The sequence below is a fragment of the Bombus affinis genome, chromosome 13, assembly GCF_024516045.1.
Source record: "Bombus affinis isolate iyBomAffi1 chromosome 13, iyBomAffi1.2, whole genome shotgun sequence".
In the NCBI taxonomy this organism is placed as follows: Eukaryota; Metazoa; Arthropoda; class Insecta; order Hymenoptera; family Apidae; genus Bombus; species Bombus affinis.
The window spans coordinates 3,874,309-3,901,489 of record NC_066356.1 but is presented as its reverse complement, the minus strand read 5'-3'; the positions used below and the strand labels follow the sequence as shown (position 1 = coordinate 3,901,489).

Below are 27,181 nucleotides of genomic sequence, written 5' to 3'. Positions count from 1 at the left end.
TTCACTGTCATCGGATGGCGAGTTGTTATTTAATCGTATTTCTTCAAAGTGAAACTTCGAAATTTGAGACGTCATAATTTCATATCATTTGCGAATGTTTCATTGCATCATTCAGAGACCGTTACGAAAAAGATCGTTGTCGAAATACACAACCGATACGTTGTATTTAGAATATTTTGGATATTCGTGTCACTTTTTAATAAATGACGAATGTTATTTCGAACAAAACAGAGTTCTTATTCATTTTGAACAACGATGTTCTTTTATGGATTTATCGATAATGTTTATTCGCAACAAACAGAATGCTCATGCGGCAAACGTTCGACGGTCATTTGAAAGTTCGCGTTGGTCTCGTTTGCTTGCTTTTCTGTACAATTAGTGGAAACGCGGATTGCTGCGTAACAAGGGGACAAACAATCGAAGCACGCTGAGTAATTTCATTAATAGCAAATTATTGTAAATTCGTCCACTGCGATACGCTTAACGAGCTTCTGGAATTTCGCTAAAATCTACCATCCGTTGCAACATACGTGTTGAAGATATCACCAATGATATTAAAATTGAATGCTAATTAATATCGAATAATATTTCAGCAATTTAAGATATGCGATAATATTTGATAGAACCAATTTCAAATCTTAAATATTTACTTAGACAAGTTGCCAGAAAATGATCGTCAAAATGAAAAACAACTATCACCAATTTAAAACTTTCACTGTTATCCTTTTTGAAATATAACACAATGATTTATAATTTATACGTTATATTTATATATTATATAACACAGTGAACCTTCTAATATATTTCACGATGCTAATTATACACTGAGAAATTAATTCTTATTTGGGACAACTATTTAAATACCTGTCAGTGTATAATAAGATAGCGGAGGATAATACTATTAAATCAGCTTTAAAACAAATTCGCTACGAATGCAGACAACCTTAATCATATTGGAAGGAATCAGCAAACATTGTGTATCGATACCCTGACAGAATCAACAGCATACACGGATGGTCTTAATAGGGTAAATTGAAGCATAGTCGCGACAATCCGATCGAACCCCTTTCTGTACGGAGAAATAGGATTTGAGACGTGCATTTGAGATTGCTACAATACAGGTTTGCACGGTCTGGCGTTACGTAGACAAATAATTGATGTCGACTTCCTACTTCGTTAATAAGCTTACCACCCAATCGAACGTCTCTCTCCTTTATGAAGCATTGAACCGAATCAAATCGTGTTAAAACTATATTAAATAAGCACTCTAGTCTAGTAATTCGCTCGTTATATTTTCTCAGTGTTAATGAATTATTCAAATATCGCGATACAACCACGTAGCACAAATGAATATAGCAAGATCATAAAAGAACATTTTTAACAGCGACACTGATGACTATAGCTGCACCTAGAATTACTTAGAATCGCCTAGAAGCAGCCAAAGTCAATAAAAGGCAATAAAAAATAACTGAGAAAATTTGTACAAGCTAAACCACTCCAATGAAAATCCGGCGTCCCTCCACGTGCCAAAAACTTCCATCAACTGTTTCGGATAGCGGAAGAAATTCGTGACAGGAGATACGTGCCCGGCAAACAAGAAAACCCGGGACACGTTTGCAGGACGTACGACTGAGAATTATTCGTAGAGAGTCGCAGCGAGGTGAGGAAGGTTGCGGCGTAATCGGTGCTCGTTTAAAGCACCGGCCGATAATTTGGCCCCCGTAATTTTATGCAATTATGCGTATTACCACGGGTACGCAGGTTTGTACGTTTGTACGCGGGCAGACACGGAAAGGGTCGAAGCGCAGCTGGAATTCAGGGGGCGGATTTCGGTGTCCACGTGTCCTCGCGACCCTCTGTGGCTCACAATCCACACTCACGCTCACAGTTACCCCCGTGTCCCGTGCCCCGCGTCCCTGACGGCCAACAACGTCGCCCTCGACGCTGGAAATGCCGCGTCGCCTCGTTTCACGGTAAAGTGACCGCGCGTTAACTCCCATTCGTTACGCGTTTACATTATTATTAAAGCGCATTTACACGGCCGTTGGCGCGAGCGCCTCGTGGAATTTTAATATCCCGACAAGCGCGGGAACCGACGGGTTTCCTATCCTCCTGTTATCTTCGACCCTGCGCCCCAAAAGGGAGATTAAAAGTCGCCGAGAGTGAAATTTCCGTTTCGGACCTGTGTCTGCAGTTTCGCCCACCCCTTCGCTACTTCGCGAATTTGTTTGTTCTCTTCTTCCGATCGAGGAACATCGATGACATCTGCTGAGACCACCTCCTACTGGATATCTTTTCGGCGAGCAAGATTTCTGTCCGACCAAGTCCGGAGGAAGTTTTTGCGGGAAATTTATTATTGAAGTAGTCGCGTAGAATCCTTCCAACTGACTCGAACTTCGAAATTTGTATTTATATTCGAGTCGATATTTGTCACTCGCTTCGATGTGTTGCTTACGATGTAGCCATACAGATTTTTACAAATTCGTATTACTGTTCGATTCGATCCAGCGTCGATAACAGGGTACGTACAAAGAGTTGGTATGTTGGAAATTTTATCAAACGACAGACGGAACAAAGTTTCAGCTTCTGTTCATCGCCGTGTATTTTCTAATCACGTAAACTGTTCCGATTTATCAAATCGAACCTTGAATTTAGCAAACGTATGCATGTCGATTAGAAAATACCAAGATTAACCGAAAACGTTTTCAGTTTCGTATCGAATGGGCGGTATATCGTTTATTCTGCTGTTTCGTTCGCCGTTGAGCTCTGTTTACGAGAACGTGGAATTTCATTTGTTAGTTGGGCGCATTCTATGAAGTCCTTCGTTCGCACGTACAAACGCCGAATTCTATTTGAACAGTTAAGCACGTAAATATACTACCAACTCGGAAATATCGAGATATTTGCATGTCTTCGACACGATGTAATTTAGCGACGTAATGTAATTGCGAAATTGCGTCGTATGAAAGAACCCGTGCTAACTTTACCGTTATCTCAGTCGTGCGTGAATTTTCAATTTTTGTAAATTATTCTTCGTTCAATTTTTGAACTATGAATCACACTCCAATAGCTGTATTTTCTACAATTGTTTCACTTTACTAGATGCAAGAAAAAAATACAAGAAACAGCAAATAATCTTTCCAACTCATATCCAATTTTTATAACTTTCGTAGCCCGTTGGTGATTAAACTAAATATAAATATAGCTGAAAGTCTTTAAATATTGAAAACACTCGAGTGAACTTTTGCGAGAGAACAAACTTAATAATAATTTCAATTGGCACAAAGAAAGCGAAGGGTCGCCGCAAAATCCACATTAGTCTGTCAACGCGTACGAATCGGACGAAACCAGAGCCGGCTTTTCATTTGGTGGAAATCATTATCCGCGATCAATGGATCGCCACGCACGTTCGCCGCGACCACGTACACCGTGCATTGCATCCCTTATCGCGAGTCTGATCGATCGAGCAACAGCACCGAACTAATGCCCAGCATTTAAAATCAAAGCTGAACGCAGACCGACCACGTGGCCGAACGGAATAAAGTTCCCCGCCGATTCGATGGAGGACATCGGTTGTATTCTCAGTGATATTGCTTAGCTTTCACGCAGAGCTGAATAGTCACGCCGCAATTAACTCGTATTCACCACTTTGATGTTGCAACCCCCGCATTATACGCGTCGTCTCAATTGTAGCGGTGATCTGAGCCGATGAAAGGATCGCTGACTGTAGCGTAGGCTGCAGACACGGCAATGTTTATCGAACGCGGCAGGATACCTGCACTTCGGCTGAATATTGGCTTCCAGGCAGCGAAATCGATGTGCAGTTGCACGTTGCACCGGATCTGCCGTTGTTAGTCCGCCAATTCCGTTCTTCCCATTTCATAGTCAATACGACTGCCGCATAGATGATGCGTTGTTTACCAATAGGAATTTCCCAAAATCGATTTTCCTTTTTCTCCTATTTATCCAACGTGTATTCTGCCGCGTGAGCAAATCTTACAAACTTTAATATTAAAGGATGTCTTTAAACATTTTTCGAGTATCAGTGATACTTTCAAATACCTGTTCTCGATTTTTCTGTACAAACAACAATTAAATTTCCATTTATAAACAGCCAACTAAATTGCACTCAAATATGCAGCCGCATGAGTTATTCTGAAACGTTTCTCCTATTATCACATGCAATCGAACGATTTTTATAAACCGCGTAGAATACTTTGCTATGCTCTTATATAAAGGAGAATCGATGGCTCTTCTTTCGCGTGATATTATAAAACAGACACTCATCGTCACAAGGTAAACATCAATTTATACATTTGTTTAGAACGTTGATAATGAGAGACGATTCTAACAATTCCATTGCTGTCTGTCGAAGCGTGTGAAATTACTGTCGAGTTGAATAGCCCGGCGCGACAACCTGAAGTACGAGTGCACTCTATGTACGATATATTCATGCATCGGTTACATTAAAAAACACGCAACAGTGGAATAAGTTTTATGATCGTTAACGATTTTATCATTTTGGAATTTTTTTTTCTATTTCTCAGATCCAAATCTCTCTCGTAGTTATATAAAGCAAGCTGAACTTGATACAAGGAAAGTATCAGAGAATTATTAGTTTGCTTGTTCGTATCGGATTTTAAATATCATTATTTGTATTTTTCATAAACGAGCAAATATTACAGAGTGCAATACGAGCAAAAGTTGAAGAAACATACTTGTGTGCTGCAAAATTAATCTCCGCTGCATTTATTTGCATCGTTTCTCGAAGCTGGTGGAACTTCTTAATAATAACAGCATTTCAAAGGAATCGACTACGAAGCCTCTTATGAGGAAAATGATTTAAAGTCCTTTAAAGGCAGACTTTTTATACAGTTTATGATCTTTAATATAAATTATCGTGAATATGGTTCGTGAAATGACTACTTGATACGGTTAAGCATCAAACATTCAAATAGCAAAACGGTTTACTAATCTAAGCCTATTAATACGCCTCAGCTATGTATTTGTAGGAATATTATTGTACCGTAATCCGCCATAGCTGCAAATTTAATATGTACGGCGTTACGATATTAGCAGTAATAGCCAACGCAATCTATCTGCATGTAGGAATATTATATTAACCTTGGTCGTTATACTTGATAACCGATAATTGATATTTCACATGATAATCCAGCTTTAGTTTTCGAGGTATTTCGTTACCGAGAGCGTTGAATTTCCGTAAAATGTCTGAACCTGCCCCTGTGGTCAGTGAAAATATTTTTGAGCGTTGAATCAATTTCTATAAAGTTTCTACCACTGCCGGTCTCCCAAAGTTTTCCCTTTTCGCAGCGAGAAATGGAAATTTAAATTGAACCTTGTGTTCGTTCGTGAAAAAAATCCTGAAAGCGGTTGATTTCATATAACAAAGCCAGACAATTTTTCGTTCAAAAATTGAGATCTTAACCATCTCGAAATCCCTGAACAGGAAACAATTACTATGTCCTAGAACGACCACTTGGAATAGTTTAGTGTTTTGGCTGAGGACTTAAGTAGTATAGACCTATACGTAGCCAGCCAACAAGGCAGCGTATACCAAACGCGTTAAACAATGGCAATCAAGGCTTTTTCCAACGATTCGTGCTACGAAACTCGGTAACAAGCTATATAATTCCTCCTTTTACATACGAAATTATGTAATTTAAATATCTAAAAGATTAGCTCCCTGTTAGAAAAAAATTCGAATGATTTAACGAAAGGAATGCGTTCGTTACCCATAGAAACAGATATCGTCGAGTTCTATGTTAGTATGGGAGTCTTCACGATAACGAGACTCAATTAAGCTTAAATTGACCGAAAACTCTGAATAATAGCAAACATCGAGGAGAAACAAATACCAATTTGTAAGAAGTACAAACTTTTCAAATCCAAAGATACATCGATGGGTCTCACGTTTATAGTGCATTAAGCCACACTATTATTACTTTCGAAGAGAGCAGATCAAAGTTGCAAAAATCTCGGAACAACATATGTAATATTGTATATTACACATATACTATAGTTTTACAGTATTATATTAAAAACTAAACGACCTGCATCAAAATTTTTACCATCGCCAAGGATAAAGAATTTAATACGGGGAACATGCGAAATATAATTTTTTTTTTTAAAGATGTATGTTCTGTAAATGTATACGAAATATGTACGACGATGCTAAGATTCGATTCTTTTACCCCATCGTTTTTCAAATGAAATTGCCACGTAGGCTAGGTGTATCGACGAGTCACCCTTCACGAGTCACCCCATTTGTCAATCTCCTCGAGTCTGAAACTCTGTGGCAACATCTTATTCCGAACACCGTATTCATTGCTTGTACGGAGTAAACAAGACGGCCGATGCAGAGCTTGTACAAACTAATCAAGGAATTTACAGTGGCACTGGATTGGCCAAGCCGTTGACCAGCCAGGGGTAAACGACGGTCCTAGTAGCCGCATTCGGCAAGACAGCAGGATTCTCTTCACACGTCAGGAACAGAGAAGCTTGGCCTCCGCGCGCGCAGTAGAGGCAGGAGGAACGTAGACAGACCGTAAAGGATATCGGTCGTGTCCTTGCGCCTGGCACGTTCCTCCAGCAGAGCAGCAGCGGATCCTTTCGTGGAATACGATGAGAATGTTATCTGGTGGTAGTGCGAGGCCCACTTAATTGCGTCTGGCCGGTATTGCACGTATAATGGGGCAAGCATGCGGGGGATGGTCGACTGCCTTGGTAGATAAGGCTGCCAGAATGGCCAGCCGTCCAGAAGGGATGAGAGTCGGTTCGTTCCTTCGTTACTTAGTTCGTTTGTTCCAAAGTTGTCCACTTCGCCGCCGTTGTTGCAAATCGTCCGAGGTGATCTAGTATTCTAGATCTGGAGCTTCCATATCAATCCAAATTTTACACTGCATAATAATTCGCTTCAAAGTTTTACTTTAATCCACCCTTCGTCAAAACTTATTTTCTGTCGCTACGAGAGTTGACGCAAAAATGTGCCAGGAACTGAAGATTAAGGAATCTTCTCTCTCGCAAAAATAACGTCATTGTGTGTCGAACGAAGCTTTTAAATATCCATAGTCTGCGCTGTTCCCAATAATCTTCGTTTAACATGTTTTCACGAATACCAAGATCTTGTGATATTTTTTATATCGATTGGAGAAAAGAAATAACAAGATATGTTCGAATATCGGAAGAAAGAAACGCTACCGCTCCGATGTTTTACATATTGTCTGACTCGTGCTCGACAGATTACACAGCGGTTTAAAGGAATGAACAATGGGTATGGTTTAACACTCTAGTTTTCTGCGAACAACACGTTGATGGGAGGAGAGGGCGTAGGAATTGGTCAGGCGTGTGACCGGATTGTGGCCAAAGCCCCAAAACCATCTCTCTCCAGCATCCCTCGGGGTACTGGACGCCTCCCTCACGACCGCTTTTAATCCACGTAAATGACTGGCCTATCCCACTGCCGTGAATGTTGTTTAAAGCCTCGATTTAGCGCTTCTGTGTTCATTCATGTGCATTCCATGAAAAAAGAACGTTCTTGTTCATACGCCGCGACAAACATACACCCAACATTCCTTCAATTGATAGCTAAATTGATTTGACAATTTTTCCTTCGCCTGTCTTTCTTCTTACGAGCCAATTGGATAGATACGAAAACAACAAATTATGAAACGTTTAATAACTTTATACTATAAAAAATTATGTGTAAGCGCTTGATTTTAATTTTATACCCATAAAGCATGGAGTACTAGAGAAAATCGTAATTTCATGCCGATATAAAAGGAAAATTCAAAGAAACACGATCTCGAAACACTCGACGCGCGAAACGCAACTTCCCTTGATTCGACTAGGATCTTAGACATCCTTTCCACGAATCAAGAAGGCAAACAGGGTGTTGTGAACGTTACCCGAATGTTGAGACCGAACGTTAGAAGATCAGAGAGGGTGGCAAATATCTGGAGGCAAGATCGCGGGATCTTTATTTCCGATTCTTTGGGTAGCTTCGAAAGTTAGGGTTACCTAGGGGCCATGTCGACGTGGCTTTAACAAAAGCACTCGTTAAGGTGATTAACGAGCGAGAGAACACCGGTACAACGATACCGCCGCGGACGCTATTACGAGCTTTATTAATTGCTATCCTCGAGTAATTTGCCTGCCGTGCGTTGCGAACGAATGGAGGAACCGTGAGATGGTTTACTGCCAAGTCAGCTTGACAGATTCAGGTGTTTGTCTTCGCGGTAAGACCGCTCCAAAATTTCAAACATCTTGTATACACATTTCTGGACACGCGTAATAAATATTTGCTTTGCAATTCCATCGCGACGTATAGATCATGGTAACATATTTCAACGATTCCGAAACCATCCCTCTTTGTTATCTTCGTGATTAAACTAAAGATATCTGTGCAAATTTATATCTTCAGAGAAACTGACACAGAAGTGAAATTTGAATAAAAGTACAAATAAAAAGTATAACTTTTACTTGAAATATTGTAAATTTTAAAGGGTAATATTTTATGTTTAATATTGCAGATATTTTTGCACTCATTCTTCCCTGTTCTGCGTATTTATATCTGAAACATCTGCAGAGCCTATTCATGATATATATGAATTTTGTCAGAACTTAAAATACCGTATTATCTGTTTAACATGGATTTTATTCTATAAAATACGACACTGGTGAAATATTTAATACGAAGAATTTTGTGAAACGCTGCGCCGAGATAATAGAATGTCGATATGAAATAATAAAGACAGAGAATTTTCCATTTTTACCCCGTATTTATTTATACAAAATCAATTGGATAGTAAGCTTTTATTACTTTCGGGTTTAATCTCTCGTTGAAACGTCCATGCTTCGATTTCTAAATTCGCAGTCGACAAAGGATTATTTTGTCGCAATTGATGGACGCTTCGAAAAGTTGGTGGTCCTGTATTGTAATCCCCTCAGTTCTCATTCACGTTGCAAATGTCCCTCGCAGCAGCAATCGTCGTCCCTTTGATCAAATGTCGCAAAAATTTGTTGGTGTTTGTATTTGTTATATACGCCACTGCTCGTTTACGCGAGTCCCATCGGTCGATAATAATAGGATTTTTATGACATTTGATCAAAGGGACGCTTTGAAATGCGTATCGAAACATGATTCCCGAACAATTTTTCATAAAATTACGTAAATATCAAAATATTAAAAATAGAGTTTTATTCAGGTATGAAAGGTATAAAATTCCAACGGAATTATCAAGCTTTACAATTTGTATTATTCTATCTTCTACTGCAACTTATATCTAGGTTCCATTAATTTAATCTCAATTATAAATTTGAAAAGTTTACAAATAAATTACAAAATCTGTTTACAGCAAAAGTTATTTTCAGAAGATCATCTGCAATTTTTTTATTTTTATTTCGCTAGTGTGCCACTCATCTTCGTTATCATAAATTAGGTGTTTGTGTGCAAACCGCTGCATCGCAGGAAGCATGAAACGCGGGTTAGCAAGCGTTTAATGGTGAGGCTAATAGAATATGACTATGTTATAAACGACATACACCTACGAGGTACTTCGCTAAAGTGGAATTATTGAAATCGTCAGAGACGGAGATTATATTATTCGAACGTATTGCTCTAAAAATATGTGCGGTATTCGTCAAATTCGAATAGCCGAAGCTCGAGACGACCTTTTCCACCCAAAGCATTTCTCTAAAAGACAGTGTTTTAATCGCAAACCAGACAGGAAAAATTAAATCGTTTCATTCGCTTTGAAGTTCGAGATTCGATCTTCATTATTTCATAAAATTTTCTTTTTTATTTTCATTGAACGGCTGATACGACGCGATATTTGTCGTTGAATAAGAAAGAGAGAGAAAACAAACGCGCTATGCTCTGTCCCCGATACTATTGCCATGGAATGCACGTGGAATGTCATTCAGTACACAACTCGTCGCTGGGCGCGGCGGAACCGTTCAGCCAGAAGCGTAATTGATTCGGAATTATTGCACACGACATTTGTCCGCGCGCCGATACAATCGAGTTATGACGTAAAACTGTATATCGGAGTTATTCAGAGGGAAGAAAGAAGCATAACGCTCGCGAGCCGGGCAACCCGTGTATTGTTACGTTCAGTTTATTTAATTATAAAATCGAAGCAGGCACGGCTCGCTGTCTCGGAAATTGTTTTAACCTTGTTTCAGAGGCGCGTTGATTAGCATCGAAGTGGTCCCGAGAACCAATTCAGCGATACGTATTAACGTTTGTCCTTATTATCAACGAACAACTCTGTTACTTCTATACGAATGCTTCTACACGTGGTAAACGTAAATTTGTTCCTATCGGTTTTATGATCTTTACTTTGAGTGGAGTATTACGACTTTCTTCGTAAAGAAGATTCGAGGGAGATAAATCTACAGAATTTTGTAAAAGTTTGAAGACATAAAACGATAAAACTGCTATTAAAATGGCCATAATATTCACACGGTATCCCCAGACAAATATCTAACGATTACACCCCAATTTCACACGAAACAAGGACCCTCGCAAAGCACTTTTATCAAGATGCATCTTCACGACGGTCCTCACTTCCTCCATATTTCTCTGAGGGTATAAATTTTTCGCGAGATACGACGACGATAAAAATCACAGTGCGGTAACAATGGCGTAGACTCCGTCGAAGGAAGCGAATAAGAGAGCCTAGACACGAGTACCTTTTCACCCTGAGGATTTATGCGGTCGCGATAAACGTCCTGGCGTTTCCAACTACGTACGCGTAGACGAAAACTTGAAATGGAATCTTTACGCACCGACGGCAGGCATGAATGCGGTATCCAGGCCTGTTCCATGGAATTTCGTAGCGTTGTTCTCGGCAACAACCCCTCGAACAAACCAAAACGACGGTGCCCATCCAGCGTGGCGGGATCAAAGGCGCGGCCGCGATGGAAAAGGGAAGCGCAGCACAGAAAGAAATTATTCCGAATTAATTATGCGCGACTCGGGACACTGTAAACGTACTTCCAAGCACACGGAAGTTTCCTCTCTTTGAGACGAGGTGGCTCGTCTTCGCGTGTGACCCCTTTGTCCTTTCGTTTTCCGTGTACGCGGCCGAATATAACGAGAGAGGCGAGTTAATTTGTCTGGAAATCGAAAATGGACATGGTAGATGCGGCAAAGTTGGCGGTGGGCTGCTAGCGTTCAAACGGTCTTCGCTTCTCTTTTTATTTTCCAAGCGAATAAATGACTGAGCTGTCGAAGAGATACACTTCTTTCGCGAATTTTCGATGTGCTCGCGACAACCCTCAGCGATCGAAATGAAAAATTTGTAGTTTTTCATAGAAACAGTACACTCGTAGCGAACTGAATAATTTTTTATTTTTAACAGAATAATAATAAAAGGTTGATACGTTACTGCGTTGGATGCCGATTAACAGCGGATGAAAAAGCAAAGAGACGATATATGTTCATCGATGATTCAAATGTATGGTTGGATAGTGAAAGAAAAGAGATTTTTGCGAGTGTTAGATGTATAGAACAAAGTTCTACGCGATATTCATTTTGAAAGATTGCAACCATCCTGATATCCTCCATTCGTATCAATAGATCTGTTGCTGATTAAAATCTTTTTCTAAAATGAATATCTCCCATAGAAAACTTCTGTAGGTAAGCTCTGTTACCTATTTTTATACGTATGTATTGTGACTCTGTCATTAACAGTTGAACAAATCAACAGCTTCAGCGATGTTTCTATCGATCTACGTGGTGAATATGTATTGTTACAATTGTATAGAAAATACTGCAAATTCGGGCACACTCTCATATTTCATCACGTTAAATGGGAATTATCACGAATGGTATTTGTATCTTCTTCTATGTATTTTTGACTACTCGAGACAATGAAACCATTCGAGACAGTGAAACATCGTGAATCGCGTATACCCGTGGTGGCAGACACTTAATAGAACTTCGCTTGGCCAAATATATGTATATTTCATTTAATCATGGTTCGCTGGAACATCTGGCTCTGTGACGCGCAACAGTGTATACCAATCCGTGCGTGAGGTGTACGTTTTAATTTGCTTAATGACACTGTTATATCGAGAAATTAATCATCGTCGGCCGGACTCCCCGGTAATTTCATTTAGTCAAAAATCTGTGTAGTACGGTCTGAGTTGAACCGTGATAAAAATTTGTGGATTAATCCACGCGTGATTCGATTCGCCCGTGTATTTTAACGTGTTGCGACTGATTCGTGCAAACTGATGCTGCTCAACGAGCGGGACCAATTTAAATAGGCGGTATTGTTTTACGACCAATTTGGTTGCGTTCCGTGAAATGAAGTTATTCCGCGATATAAAATTTATAAGACTGCAATGCCTTCTCTGGCAAATAAAAAGTATTAGGTTGTCGGAAAAGTGTCTTTCTTTCACAGACACGTCTTTTACAACGACGCATCCTTATACAAACATGAAACCTAATCTGTCGAACGTTGTGATCTTTATCTTGAAAACACAAAATGGATCATACGTAATTCGATAAAATAATATAAAGCAGAAAATGTTGTGCATCCATTATTTCCTTATAAAACAAAAGAAACTTTTCGGACGACCTAATATAAAGCAGAGCAAAGATAGAACGTGAAGATATTACATAAAATTTCCGATTCTCTGTTATAAATCGTACAATTATTATTATTACGTACAGAGAAGAATTCTATGCTTTTACTTTTGCTGCATAAGAATACTATGAATTGAAATTGGCTTAAACTCATTAACCATTTTTCCCTCTTGCATACATTCGTTTCGTAATTGGCGAATATCTCGTACTAAACGATCAGTTCGATTAATGATGATCCTCTACTCTAATGCCCGTTACTTTATCGGCGGGTCTCTCGAGGACACTCTCCAAGCGAGACGCTATCGCAGAAAAATCTTGGTCAGCCGAAAAGCAGACGATTCGGCTGGTGCACCGATAATTGCAGCAAAACCGTGTGCTCCACGGACAAGAACGTTGCTCGTGCCGGAAAATCGTCCAGGAAGCGAGAAAACCTTACTTTCCGAAACGAGATAGGGGCCAGTGGAGGATATACAGGAAGGGGTGGCTGGAGGTTGCTTCGGAATTTAATCTAAAGTAGAATCGCACTCCCCCCGGGAAAAGCTCGCTTACACTTTATCTTATTTCGCTTTATACCTTTTTGCGTGCTCGGAATGGTACTTTCTCTGTATAATATCCAGCCAGTACGAGCGCGGATATCCGTCCGCTGGTATTTGCGACTGTACACCGATGCAACTTACAAGGGATGCACTTAAGCGAATGTTGTCACGCTCGTTTCGCGTGATGGCGCAACTTCCAAGAAAATTTCACGCAGTGAAATAAGCTGATTTCGAAGAAGCGCTGAAAACTCGAGCTTTCCACGGTTGCCGATACCACGATACTCGCAAACATTCCCCTCGTTATTAAAATGAAATTGTATATTACGAACATCCCCACGAATTTCATAATAATCGGCAAAATTTCAACGCCAACGATACTTGTTCCGTAATCATGAGCTTCATACATACAAATTATGCTCGTTCTTGCCCGCGTACAAACACACGGATGGATAACAGAACGGCCGGGCAATTCGTTTAACAGCGCGAAAAATCAAATCTGTAAATTGCACGGAAACGCGATACGAATCAATATGTTTTTAAATTAAACAAACCTACCCTCACGACGTGACGAGGAAACGCGGCCTCTGGTTACCCTCATCTGGTCGACGCACTCGTTTATCGTTCCTGCATATTTTTCCTTCTTTTTTTTTGTAATACTAGCAAACTAGTAATACTAGCAAACGAAAAACAAAAATATGAACGTCCGAAATATTCGTATAAAAAAGAGGAGAGAGGAAATCAACGAGAAATGTGTAGTCATACGAAAAACGGCGTATGCGTCGACACGCACGTGTAAGTAGTGGAAATATGCGTCGCGAAGACGCAAGCGTAGCCACTCGCAAATTTTAGGATGAATGTACGGACAAAGAGAGGACCGGTGAACGCGTTACACAGCGCTGAATAACGAAACACGCGAGGGAAGAGGCACGTGCGTGCTCCATCCCTCTTCCTGACAGCTCTATCTCGCGTTTATCCGGCGAATCTACCTTCCACGGGGACGCATCCTCCGACCTTCTACTCTTATGAACCATTGCTTCCACGGAATACCGAAATCTTTCGCGGGGCCGAGAATTTCGAAGTAGTTTGCTCGAGGATCGTGCCAGTACCGCGTCTATATCACGAAGAAGAATCGAGCCTCGTCGAATCTTTGAGCCTGCACATACGCGAGGGGAGATGAAAGTGTAATGAGCCGTAACCTTGATGTTCCGCGGATTTATTCCGCCGGGTTCGGTGGATCGTGCGTGCGGAGAATTTGCGCTTGAAATATGAACCACAGAGATTTATATCATGAACGATATTGCCGAAACACCGGATGATAGTTGACGTTGTTCGATTTTCCATAGCCGCGCAATTCTGGTCAGAGATAATTTGCGGAATGTTATTCGATGTTTTCGTTTATACTGGTGAAGCAGGACGATCTTTATCGAATGGATTAGAGCAAAAGACGCGTGAATGATGAGTATTTATGTTAGTTTACGGTGCTAAAGGCGCAAAGAAAGATATTTGAATCGGATAACTAAAATACAAGGCGCATGATCGTCTAAGGCTTTGGACATATCTGAATCGGGTAAAGTCGATAAGCTGCGTGAAAAAGGATAAAAGATAAATAGTGGCGGAGAAGCAAAGTTCAGAGTGATGAAATATAAGAAATGTTTCAGTTTCGAAGTCAGGGAATATTTTTAAATTTAACCTTGTTTGCTTGGTCTGTTTGGATTCGCGCTCGAAGAATCGAGGAGAGGGAATTTCAATTTTCCACGAAACACAGACAAGTCCACAGCGTTATCTTCCACGACTCGAGCTTATCAAAAACCGACTTGGAAGAGAGAATGGAACGCAGCTTGACTCTAGGTGTAATCGTCAGGTTATTTTATCCTCGGAACGTCTTCGCTCGGAGGCATTCGCCAATTAGGAAAGGTAACCTTCCCAGCGACGCTCGTTTATCGTTGGAATCTTATCTGCACGCAATAAAATGGCGAGGTACGGTCGTTTTGAATCGAGGCCCCTTTCCACTGATCCGTTAATAAGATAAGAAATTCAGCGTAACTGTGTTCTGTAAAATTGCTTTTCCTAAGATCGCGGTGTAGTTTATCGCAGTATCTTTCCGTCTTCACAGAATAAACCTGTACAACAAGATGCTTCTTAATCCTCGATCGACGTTGCAAATGAACACAAAATGAGCAAAATTAAAATGTATACTATAGAACCCAAAATTTTTAATTGTTAACCATAAAATTTACCGACTGTTCATGCTATTTATATCCGCATATTTTCAGGTACTAGTGTATAGTGTAACATATGCGTACAACGCATTCTAGATACACCAAGACGCACATTTCGCAAGCTATAATATTTCCAAAGTTATCAGTAAATAATCCATAAACAATCTAAGAGGTTCACTATCCGAGGACGAAAACCACCGCCTCACCCCTTTCATCGAAACAATTCGAGTTTCAGTTTCAAGCAGCACTTCGGATGTAGTTCAAGTAACCCTCGACGAAATCCACTCTGTGGACACTCGATGAGGTATCGACCCCCTGACAGGCTTTCGGGTCAATTATTCGCGGTAATGGGACCCTATCCGGCTACCTGCATCCTCGCTAGTTTCTTCCCTCCACTATGATTTCTTCCCTTTTTCCATTTTCGTTTTCCTTGACATTCTGCCAGAGGTAATGCGATGCTTTCGGCGTCCGAGAAGTCGGCTCCTTCACGGGGATTCCGTAACAAAGGAGAGCCGAGAGGACGTGTACGTGTTCCACAGGCTGGCACGAAGAGAACGGGGTAAGGAGGAGAGAACGTGAAACCCAAGATGGCGCCATCGAGACGTGTCGCAGCGAGTTATGAAACAAAAGGGTGGCGCGAGTCGCGCTGGTAGGAGCAGGCCTGCCGCGCCGCCGAGATACAGAAGGCGACGTCGCTCGAATCTTAGGGTGCATTTCCATTTCAAATGCGCTGATACGAGGAACAGCGACGGAACACCCACTCGTGTTACTATTTACTTGTGCGAGCCGAGGGAGAGTAAGCGAAGCAGTAACATCTCGGTTCTCCCGATAGGCACCCTTTTCTCTGTGTCGCTCTTTCCCATTCGTTCGTTCGTTCTCCATGGTTGCAACAGAGGAAATGCAATTCAATGTAATGAAACGCTTTACCATCCGGGGGACGGGCCAACTCGGACGCGTTCAGGAGACGAGACAGTTTTCTAGGGAGCCCTTGATGGTTGCGTAGGTGATTAGAGCGATGCCACCGAGAGGTTTCGCTGAAAATACACCAAGAGTTGGGGTGAAACATTCGTCCATGCTTTCCAAGTCTTGCGACGCTGTTCGCAATTGAATGGCGTATTAAATCCAAAGCGAACCAGAGGGGCTCTGTTGCTAGTTTTGATAGAACCGCGGACAGAAAAATCTGTCGATGCTTTCTTCTACTTACGAAGTTGATGCTTTCTTTTACTTACGAAGTTGGTGCTTCTTTAAAACATCTCACAATGCGGTGGCTTCTTTAAAAGAAGCACAGAGCAAAGCAGGAGTTGTGACAATAAACTCGACGTATAAGTTCGGGATCAACTTTCTATCACAGGTTCGCGAACGTAAACCTTCCGAAGTTTGTCAATCTGCCAAAGTGCAGACTGTCAAAACTTTGTCACCGAACATACCTACATATATTCATATTCCAAGCATAATAGCAAGTATCAAGGAATCGTGTAGGATACAGCGCGAACGCTCTTATCAGCCAATTCCATTATCGAGATTACATCATCCACTCGTTCGATTCCATGGGTTTGGTTTCCCCCAGACGATTGGAGAAAGTCTGTTCACCAGGGAGCGGTGATCCCTCAGTTTTCGCGGCGCAGCTTTTATTCGAGCACGTGCGACTGGGTGCCGGTGTCCCACGTTAATTAGTTCGAGATGGTCGAGCTGGCTGAAAACTGTTTGCCTTACCCCTCTTCCTGCGCGTACAACTAGTTAGCCTACGGGGATAACTCGCACCGTGATTGTTGTTTCATCCTCTTTCCATCTGGCCAGCCTTTCCGCTTTTCCTCCCCTTTCTTTTTCTTTTTCCTTTTTTTCCTTTTTTTTCACGTTCCGACTTTTTGGACAGAGAGTCGGTTAACGTCGATGGGACGTCACCGTAGCCAACGTAGATCGTCGCCACAGATGCGTAAAACTACCCACGTCCTCCCGGAAAGGCAACTTTTGGGTTCTCGTACCCAAGTACCGGTCATTTTCCCTCGTTTCTACTCGACAGCAAGGGTTGCGTCTATCCCTTTCTAATCGAGGGATGAACAGGGATATCACGGTGATTTGAGCAGGAATCAAATAGCTGCAGGGTAGATTGATGTCGCTTCTTGGTTAGACCAGATGATTGATGCTTGGACGTGTTTGATAATCGGATTTGGAGGGTAGTTTCTTCAACGGTGTACTTGGATAAATTGTTTTCGGAAATTGGATAAATATTCCAAGCCTGATTGGTTGATTGAGTTTTAATCTCGATGATCAGTTACGTTCGACTGCTAGAGAAGTGGCCATTCCATTCCTTAATGGCGTTACAGTAGAAACTGGAAATTCCTGCGATTTTCATAGATCAGTCGATACGACAATCTGATTTCAGCACAAATCAATTAGGGGTGAAGCGTTTCGAATAGACCTTTCAACGATCGAATTTATCTTGTTTTAATTACGCTACCTCTGTCAACTGATCGATATGGATTAAAGAAAGGACTACATCTATCATTGAATGATAATACGTATTCATCGAATTTTACTTGCGTTTGTATTGGGAATAAACTAGAAATAAAAACCTCTGACTTAAGAGCAAAGTGATTTTGTGGTAATAAATGTTACTTTCCTTCGATCAACTTTTTGATAGGTAATTTAAAGACGATGTTCCGCTTGTTATTCCTGTCAAGCATAGAAGTTATGATAGTAATAACTTCTGCAACAAGCTTACCGAATTACGTTGCTTCGGTAACCGGTACTAAATTTCACTCATCTAAGTTTATCACTGAATCCTCTCCTCTATAGACTGTGAACACCCGTCTTCCAAGCTCAAATACCCTTGTTCAATGCATCGTTCTGATAAGCGTAGTTTTGGTTGTTAAATAGACTTTAAAACTTACCTCGGATCGCTGTTACAAGTAATAATGATCGTGTTTATTCGACGGATAATTGTTACGAATTAAAATATCTCTTCTGTACGCGCTGTTCATTATTTATTGTTCGAAAAAGTTTTTATACCGAGCGGATTTGTTTCGAAGGCCTTGTTAAAAACTACCTCAAATTCTATTCATTTTCATGCCAGCCGGTAAGTTGAACGCTAATTGTGCCGAATCAGTTCTAACTTTTAGAGGCACATTTTCAAATGATTGTCACATTCTACCATGAAATTATAAAATTTTTCCTTCTAATATTTTTTTCCGGGAATTGAACATGTCAAATATGGTGCGAGTGTACTTTTTTCTAAAAACGAAATGTGTATTTATTTAAAAAATTCTTGTTATGTTCAACCTTTTGTGAATGACTTCCAATCTGCTATAGCTTAACTCTATTCAATTTTCTTAAATTAATTGCCACTTATACCATCCTTTTTCTGAAAAATACATCATATGACAAATACTATCTCTGACTCGCGTTCTTCGGTGGCACGTAGCGTACGTCAGCGGAAGTCTCAAGTTTCGCTTCGACTCCTTCCATCTTCTTTGGAGTCAATTAAAACTATCGCCACTTTGCAGGCGCGCGCTATAGCGAAGGTATACATTCTGCTTGATTCATTAATTAAGTGTTCCCGGGACGTTTCGTGTTTACGTCGCTGCTTGGGACCCCTTGCGTATCGTTCCTGTATTTCGCTTGCCCCATCTTCACCAGTCATCAGACAGCCGCGTAATTTTGTTTGTCTTCGTCTTCAGTTTTTGCGGAGGCCCCCCACGAATTCGATCTTAATTAGTAGCATTAGAGATCACATCAAAAGGAAGGGAAATGAAATTACCCTATCGGGGGAAAAACTGTTTGACTTGCAGTTCGAGAGACACTTTTTTCGATTGCTTGCCTCTCGTGGGACGTGCGCGAATCACCGCAAGATACAACAATTCTCTTTCTCCCTCGAGCAATTCGTTAACGGTACAAGTGGACAGTCTTGAGAGATTTAATACTTTGTCTGGAGTTGTGTCGTATAGTTTTCCAGGCACCGACGACTCGCAGCATTTTTGATAGGCTTTAAAGTCGAACGATAGTTCCGTTCCACTTATCCACGATCTAATTTACTTAGGATTATATTAATTAAATTCGAAGATGCTAAGAGGATACCAAAGGAAGTCTCCTTTCAAGATTAATGACTAATCCTCTTAAATAATTCCTGCATTGTGCGCAGTCAACCATTGAATACTGTTACTGGACGTAACATAAATAGCCGTGCCAGGTATTACACTGTTGTATAATACACAATTCCTATTTCTATGAGATTTCTACGTCAGAAATTTTTATCCGGATGTCGGATATTGAAGAAATAATTTTTAGCGAACAAAGACTTTTCTAATTGGATCATAAACATGAAACAGAAAGAGATTATATTTTTGGACTTGTTCCTTCGTACATAAGGGAAACCAATTTTAACGAATAGAAAGAAAAAGAATGTATGTATTGCCACCGTATACAAATTGAACGAAACAAGTGCACATGTAGATATAAACAGGTCCCTCCGCATAATACCAAGGAGATCCAATTTTGAATGCATCCCAAGACCTTTTCCACGAGAGAACACACAGACGTTCGATTTGCAACAAAATGACAAATAAGGTAGAAATGGCGGAATGGAAGAGACTCGAACTCAAACGGAATGGGCGATTTTCGGATCAAGGAGAACAGCAGAAAGGGGACAAAGCCGAAGGTGGTTGCAATCGACCAATATTGAACCACTGTGGATAAACGAAATTTGTTTCCGATTCTTTCGTTTCCGATTCGTGGATTCCTAAAAATTCCATGACAAAGTCACATGCGATATCTCCCTAAAATATTCGATCTTACATTTATTCTTCGAAAAACAGAAATTTCACTTTTTTATTCTGCACAAAAATATTTGCAAATCTATGACGCTAAATCAAGCGAATTAAATTGGTAAAAAGCGAACGAGTTAAGATATCTGAATCGATGAAGCTCGTAAAATTGTCAGCCATCATTGCTTATAAAATATACCGCACTGTTCCACGGTTCTGTATAAATAATGCAAGCCGCCATAAGCACACATAAAAGTTCTCGCGAGACCGAGATAAGAAAGGTTGAACCGCGGAAAGTAGAAAGCTTGGCGCGTCTTGTAAACTTTCTTTGGGAATTCTTCATGACGGAAGTTCGAACAAGCTAGCCGAAAACGTTCGACTGTCCAAGATCGACGCGGATGCTCTTGGGACATCAAATATTCAGCTTCGCTCCTCCCTTTTATAGGCCGGTGCCCGTTCCACCATTTACGACGTCTTAAATTCCTCTTGCACATTTTTTACGAAACGCCAAGTCACGTGCAACGCTATTTTTTACGTGGTCGTTCCATGAGTCGCAACGAATGGTCATGAGGGCTTAAACGTTGGCTTCTGAATGAATATGTTTATGATCTTGGCTCGCGGAGAGCACCGAAAGCCCAACAGAGGAGGGAGCGTCCCTCGAACAAGGGACCAACGAAACGCGAAGCTGCTTACCCTTCGCTCTCTCGTTGTTCTTTCATATTTATTCTCCCGAGTTGGACACGGACTTTTGTGGAGGGGGTGTCATTCGGAAAACAGGATGGAACGGTTGGCTAGCGATGGCGAATTTTTCAGACGGTTTGTCGCTCGGTGCTTGAATTCGAAAATTCACTGGAGTAATTAAGCGTTAGAACGGTTTTCACTGGCTGCGTTCGAGACTGAAATGTGTATCCTGCATTGGAGGTAAAATTACAGTTTAAAACGCTTCGCAGAAAAAAAAGAAACAGTAACAACAGCTGGTTGGTGTGTTTCACTTTTAATTATCGTTATGAATTACCCTTCCAGTGAAAATCATACCACGGTCGTTTACCGAACAACCGGACCATGTTTTTGACCATTGATTAACCAAAGCGGTAACATAAACCTAAATAAAAGTATATTTCACTCTTCGCATTCGATATTTCGTATTTTTCCACATATTTCCGATATATAAATCCATAAATGCGCAAATATACAAAGTCTACCGATAATTCTCAACTCTGACGGAAAGAAATCGTGAACCGTGTAATGCTACAATATTACGCAACTTTAGCGATGCGAGCACACATGGGAGGCGATGTCACAAAGTACGCCGAACACACCGACGTAACGTGACGGTTGGAATAACAACTACGCGTTCCGCCTACTCCAATAAATCGTGTTCCAACGAAAACGACGTCGTATTTTGGGGCAAGTGTCTCAAAGCGATACGCGAATCTTCTTTGGACCGATGGTACGAGATCGGAAGTGCGGTCTACCGGCAACTTTTCGCAAGCACAGTCGGCTATCTGATCGGCTTCCATAGATCCGCCGTTGGTGTTTACGTTACGAGTTAAGCCCCTTGCGCCTAGCATTAAACCAGCCCCATCGAAGCCGCACATCGGGATTCAAAGCCCCATAAGCATCGTTACGCCGCGTTACATTCCCCTCCCTCCCTCTTGACTGTCGAAATTACTGACACCTATGTGCGTTTGAGCCTCCCCTGGAAATTAATCCGTATCGTATTCGTGCTAGGCACTCATTTCCCGTCGAAAGTAGCGACATAAATTGACCCTTTGGGGACCACACTGAATGACCGGACTTTTTACTCTACGACTCTTGATCGGACGCCCCATTAATCCTAATCCTTCATGTCGCTCTTGCTGAATTGTATTTCATCGTGTCTATCGTGTTGGTGAATCCATCGAGGATCAACGTTGCGTTAAAGCAACATTTCATTTGCGATTTTTCGCACCATCCAATCGATCAATTTACATCGTCGAACTCTATTTCTCAACGTTTGTGGCTATGAAACGGAATTTCAAGGATTCGCTTAATATTTCCTTCGTTACTATCTCCGCCACTTTGATTAAAGAAATTAATTTATTTATAACTATCGTGGTAATTATGTTGCCTGGTCTTTAATGGGTAAATCGTACAGTAAACTTGGAAAAATGTGATATTTACGAACGTCGATTATTAGTAACAAGCACTCAGTAGGCTGATAGATATTTTGAACAGAATATAAATTCATGATATGGTATTTCTTTCATACATACTAAAAATTTTCCCAAGAAATAGTATCCCCTAAACCGCATATTCTAAAGGGATTTCAAAACATGCGCATCGAAAGTAGCTTCTTGAATGAAACCTTGGTATGTCAAGTAATGGTACGATACACATGCATCGTCTCACAAATTTACGTGCACAGCCGGATACGCGTACTTGTCCACGTGAATATACATACAGATGTACATGTAAACGAGACCCAACATGTGCGCGGCTTTACATATGCCAAGGGATCACGATATTGTACGGCTGAGATACGATGGTGGGGTGCTTAGATAGTTTGCCTTCCCTTTATCCACGTGATTCCTCCCCGCTTTGTGCCATTACCAACCCTCCTAGACCCGCTATCCTTTCTTCCAACCCTCTCGATTTCGGTACACCTTTCCGCACGACGGCACATCCGCCGCTTAACTCTTCTTCTCACCTTCGACTTAGCAAGCCGCAACTCCGTATCCATCCTCCAACGTTCCCTTGACTCGATTTTCGGGCTGGGAGTTAATACGCGACGCGTAATTCAGTAGAAGGAGGCGGGGGAGAGGCGGGTAGAGGCTCGACGAAAACAGAAATGGTAAGTAGCTGTCATCGAGTCGACGCGTATGTTAATACGAAAGCGTAAAGATCTTGCGGCTTTGCAACATGCTCGTCATTTCCAAACTTCGAGACACGGCAATTCTCGAGTCTAGCTACCACTGATATGCTAAATTGCTTTGCCGATTTACATAGTTCACGGAAAACAATTAATTAAACGAACTAGGTTTAATTCTGGGGACTGTGAACGAACAAATTCTTATATCACTGATCGTATTTATACAAATGTTTATTTCCCAAGGAATAGCATTACTTATATTCTCTAATTTAATTAAAGTAAGAACGTAAACGATGTGGTACAATGGTCGTCGATTATTAGGGGGAAACCTCTTGGCTGAAAGGTTTCGGAAACGTTAACCGTGCACGTTCGTTACACGTAGGAAGCCCTTTGCAATTCGTGCGGGGTTAAGTGTGACGAGGAAAGGAAATCCCATATGTCGAGAAGTCCCAGCACGTTACCCTCGATCCACATATATTAACTCAAGAATTGAAGGGGACCGACCAGACAAGTTCTCGACAAGATTTTGATCTTCGTAATCCTTTCCACTTGACTTTCATGACTCCGGCCTGCTCAATTCATTTCTGTCGCTTTCTATCCTGTTTACGATTTACAAAGATCCAAATGAGAAATATTATTTTATCTTTCCTTACTGTGTACTTTAATATTACCTTATCGGATTACGTATAAACGATAACACGGAGAATACTGAAAAATTAAATCAATAGTTTTTATTCGCGTCGACCTTATTTCCTCGAGGAAGAAACTCTGCTTTTACTCTGGGGCGTAGAAAACGTGTAACAATATCGAGTCGTAAAAGAATACGAGGCCCTTTATCGGAGAATTTTTTAACGTCATCGCGCGGTTATCTCGCGGATATCTGTCGTCAAATTTATATAAACCTAAACAACGATTTTATGATGATGAGGGTATATTTAATGTAGATACGGTGCACTAAAAAACGACGGGACCACGTTTCAATGAAGCATCTAAAACATTAGCCTCTTTATGGATTTAGTCGAGTCACGGTAAAGTATTTATACGGAAGAAAAAAAATGTAGAGAATGTATATCTCGACTGTACATTAAAGTTGACGTTGATGTACGGGCAAAAGGAATGAATGGTTATAAAAGGATTCGGTGGACGTGACATTAGCGCGAGGGTGCATTCTCCGAAACGAGACGCAGGGGAAACATGGAAATTTAACGCTGGCCGCGTTAATTAAACGCTTAGACTCGACGATGAATAACAAAGTTAATATTTTCACGTAGATTTAGATCTTACGGTAACCGGCGAGTCTCTATGGAAATTCTATTCTGTGATATTTTTAAGAAAAACGTAATACGCCTCGATTATGCCGTTTATCTCCCTATTGTCTGGCGAAAATTCGCGAACAAATTTTCGTGTACACGTTTAACAGCTTCGATTACGATAAGTTTGCACACGGTGGAAGTTTCGACGAACCAAAGGCTAGTTCATAGCTGGACAGAAAACTTCGGCTGGGCCAATTTTATTACAGATACCTTAATAATCTAATTTAAACTTAGAGTTGATTGACGTTCATACAACTTAATTAAAACTTTAATTAGTCAATCAAACTTAAGAATATCCCATTACTTTCCATTTCTTTCCTTCTTCTTTTAACACAAGAGCAATTTTTCGGTTAAACATTATCAGAGAAAATAGAAAAATTCTATCGACGCGTATATACGCGCAGGGATTTTTTAACGGGATTCCCTTGTTCGGTTAAACTACCAAAAAACTTTCTTAATTTCGAGCATAAAGCACAACTCTAAAATAAATTGATTATGTCTTTTACTATCCACTCGACTGACTCGAATTCGCTCGGCTAAGCTACTTCCGGCTCTGTAACATCCTCTCGTTTCTTTACTCGCTGAAAAGCTTTTCTAAAATTTATTCCCACTCCGAAACTCCTAATCGTGTTCCCCCAACGCAACGCATGCATACGTAACACACCAAACACCGTATGGCGTCGGAATATTTCTTCCAGAGGGACTTCCGGGAGCAACTATTGCAGAAAGGAATGGACAGGAAATGAGAAAGATAGAGAGAAGGGGGAAAGAGAAAAGGAAGAAAGAGGGAGAAAGACGAAGGGAAACTTTCCACAGTGCGGTTCGATGAAGCTGGTCCAGTCGAAAGTTTTCGTTCAAACATCAACGCAGTGACTTACTCAAAGCGTCGCGATCGCGGTCTCCTCCTTTCCTATTCCTCCTTTTTTCCTTTCACTTTTGTCACAAGCTTTTTCGAAGCTTTCAGGTGCTTTCCAAGCAAAGTCACTCGAAAATCAGCGGCAACCGCCGGAACGTGTCTCTAGGAACTCTGGCGGTCGTTCCGGTTTCTCGCTCCCTTCTTTCTCCCGACGGCGGCCTCGCTCACCCTTAGCCACGGATTAAAGTATCGACGACACCAACCGCGCGTGAATAATTCAGGATCAAAAGTTTTAACCGCAGGCGAGGCGAAAGCTCTTCATGGTTCGACGCGAGACCCGCCACCGATCTGTCGTTCGGAGACAGCCTTTCAAAAACGATCGAAATTCGCTTTCTGTTGCAGGATTCGCGCTGATGAGGATCGTCGAAGTCTACAAGGAGATCCAGGAACAGGAAATGAATATCGTGAGTAATTCCGTTTCTCTTTATCGTACAAAGTTGATCGCATTTTTTTCCGAAAACGGATGTAATTTTCACTGGAATCGAGAATACAGTAAAAATGTTGAGTTCTTAATTTCTTATCGACGATCTAACGCTAAAGTAATATTCGTTCTCTATGTATCTTTGAGTAATTTGAGACGTTTAAAAGCACGATATAACAATGCTATCAATTATTCAAGACAACGTGCACAATCTGCAGGGAGTGCGATAAATCTTCGACCCTGTAAAGAGTGTTTTCACACCCCTGTGCACATCTACCCCGATAAATTGCATAGAGTATCCCGAGCCACCGTCTAAAATCAAACCTTGAATACTTCATAAGAACGATCCACAGTAGGGTAGGCATTCGTAACGAGCTTAGTATCCCGGCTCCCAAGGAAGATACGAAGAAAAGGCAGCGAATAAATGATGTCTGGCAGTCGGCGCGGGCACGGCCTGTTCGCGTTCGAATTATTTAAATAAACGACCACGGCTGACGCAATTAAAAGTAGAGAAGATTTATGCGGGACGCGCGAGAAACCGAAATGCACGGGGACGAACTTCCAACCCCGTTGGAATATTAATTGGAAAGTTAAAAGAGAGTTTTGGTCATTTAGCCCATCTCTGGCTCTCGCCCCTTCCCCCTAATCACCAACTTTGTCCACCCTTTATCTCCATTCCGTTTCGTTGCTATATTTCTTTCTCGTTTCGACGAAGACCACGCTCATCCACCACCCCTTTCTATTTTTCGTCTCTTTTTCTATCCGCCCATTCAGAAACACATGGAAATCTCTTTGATCCTTGCGCGACCCTAGGCTGCCTCCGGGGTGAGATTACACACCTGCAGACGTCTCTTTTGAGGGTGAAAATTCGTTCCGGCCGTAACGACATGTTATTACGATTTCGCCCCGCGGACAGTGATACGGGCCGCTGTGTTTTCAAAATGGCATCCCACGAGGAAACATCTGCCGAGGAGTTCCCGGGATTAGATCGTAGTGATATTTAAAAGGATAGAACGTGTGACCACGATCGACCGAGAGATCTTAGGCTATTTATTTGCGCAGATTGTCAAGACGACAAATAGTTTTTGGACGCTTCCTGGTTTTGTGTAAAACGTGACAATTCATTTAAACTCTCTTCCAGATAGAGTTTTGCATCAAATAGACGAAAACATCTTAGGATAATTTGCCTAACATTTTGAAGTACGAAAAGTCTAATCATTCTTGCGATTTACCTCACTTTCTGTGAGTGTTTCAATGCTTACGAACAAGGATGAACGTTGATTCGACGTCTCTTGCTTCTCTTGATGAATACTATGCATCAAACTCAGTAATAAGTCTTCAATACATTTCTCTTATCCTGTATTTTTATATTTCGCATTCCCCCTCCAGAAGCACCATTGTCGAGGTATCAGAAAGTCCCATTTTCATTTCAATGACAATACGCCATAAAGATTGTCGCCTTCTAAACTGCTCGCTTCGTCGCGGTGTTTAAAATCCGTGCAACCCCTTTCCTCGTTTCTGGCGAAATATATTCCCGTCGCACGATACT

The 27,181-nt window shown here is 41.2% G+C and overlaps 1 protein-coding gene and 1 long non-coding RNA gene across 3 annotated transcripts in view; one reads left to right on the top strand and one right to left on the bottom strand.

Annotated features, from left to right (window-relative positions):
- The window catches only part of LOC126923718 (uncharacterized), a 231,713-nt gene that overhangs the window by 176,014 nt on the left and 28,518 nt on the right, over positions 1 to 27,181 (bottom strand). The window lies entirely within an intron of this gene.
- The window catches only part of LOC126923697 (trichohyalin), a 163,206-nt gene that overhangs the window by 113,215 nt on the left and 22,810 nt on the right, over positions 1 to 27,181 (top strand). For both annotated transcript variants that reach the window (XM_050737400.1, XM_050737401.1), the window contains one exon: positions 25,554 to 25,615. In XM_050737400.1, the coding sequence (XP_050593357.1) occupies positions 25,554 to 25,615 (62 nt within the window). The remainder of the gene's footprint in view (positions 1 to 25,553; positions 25,616 to 27,181) is intronic.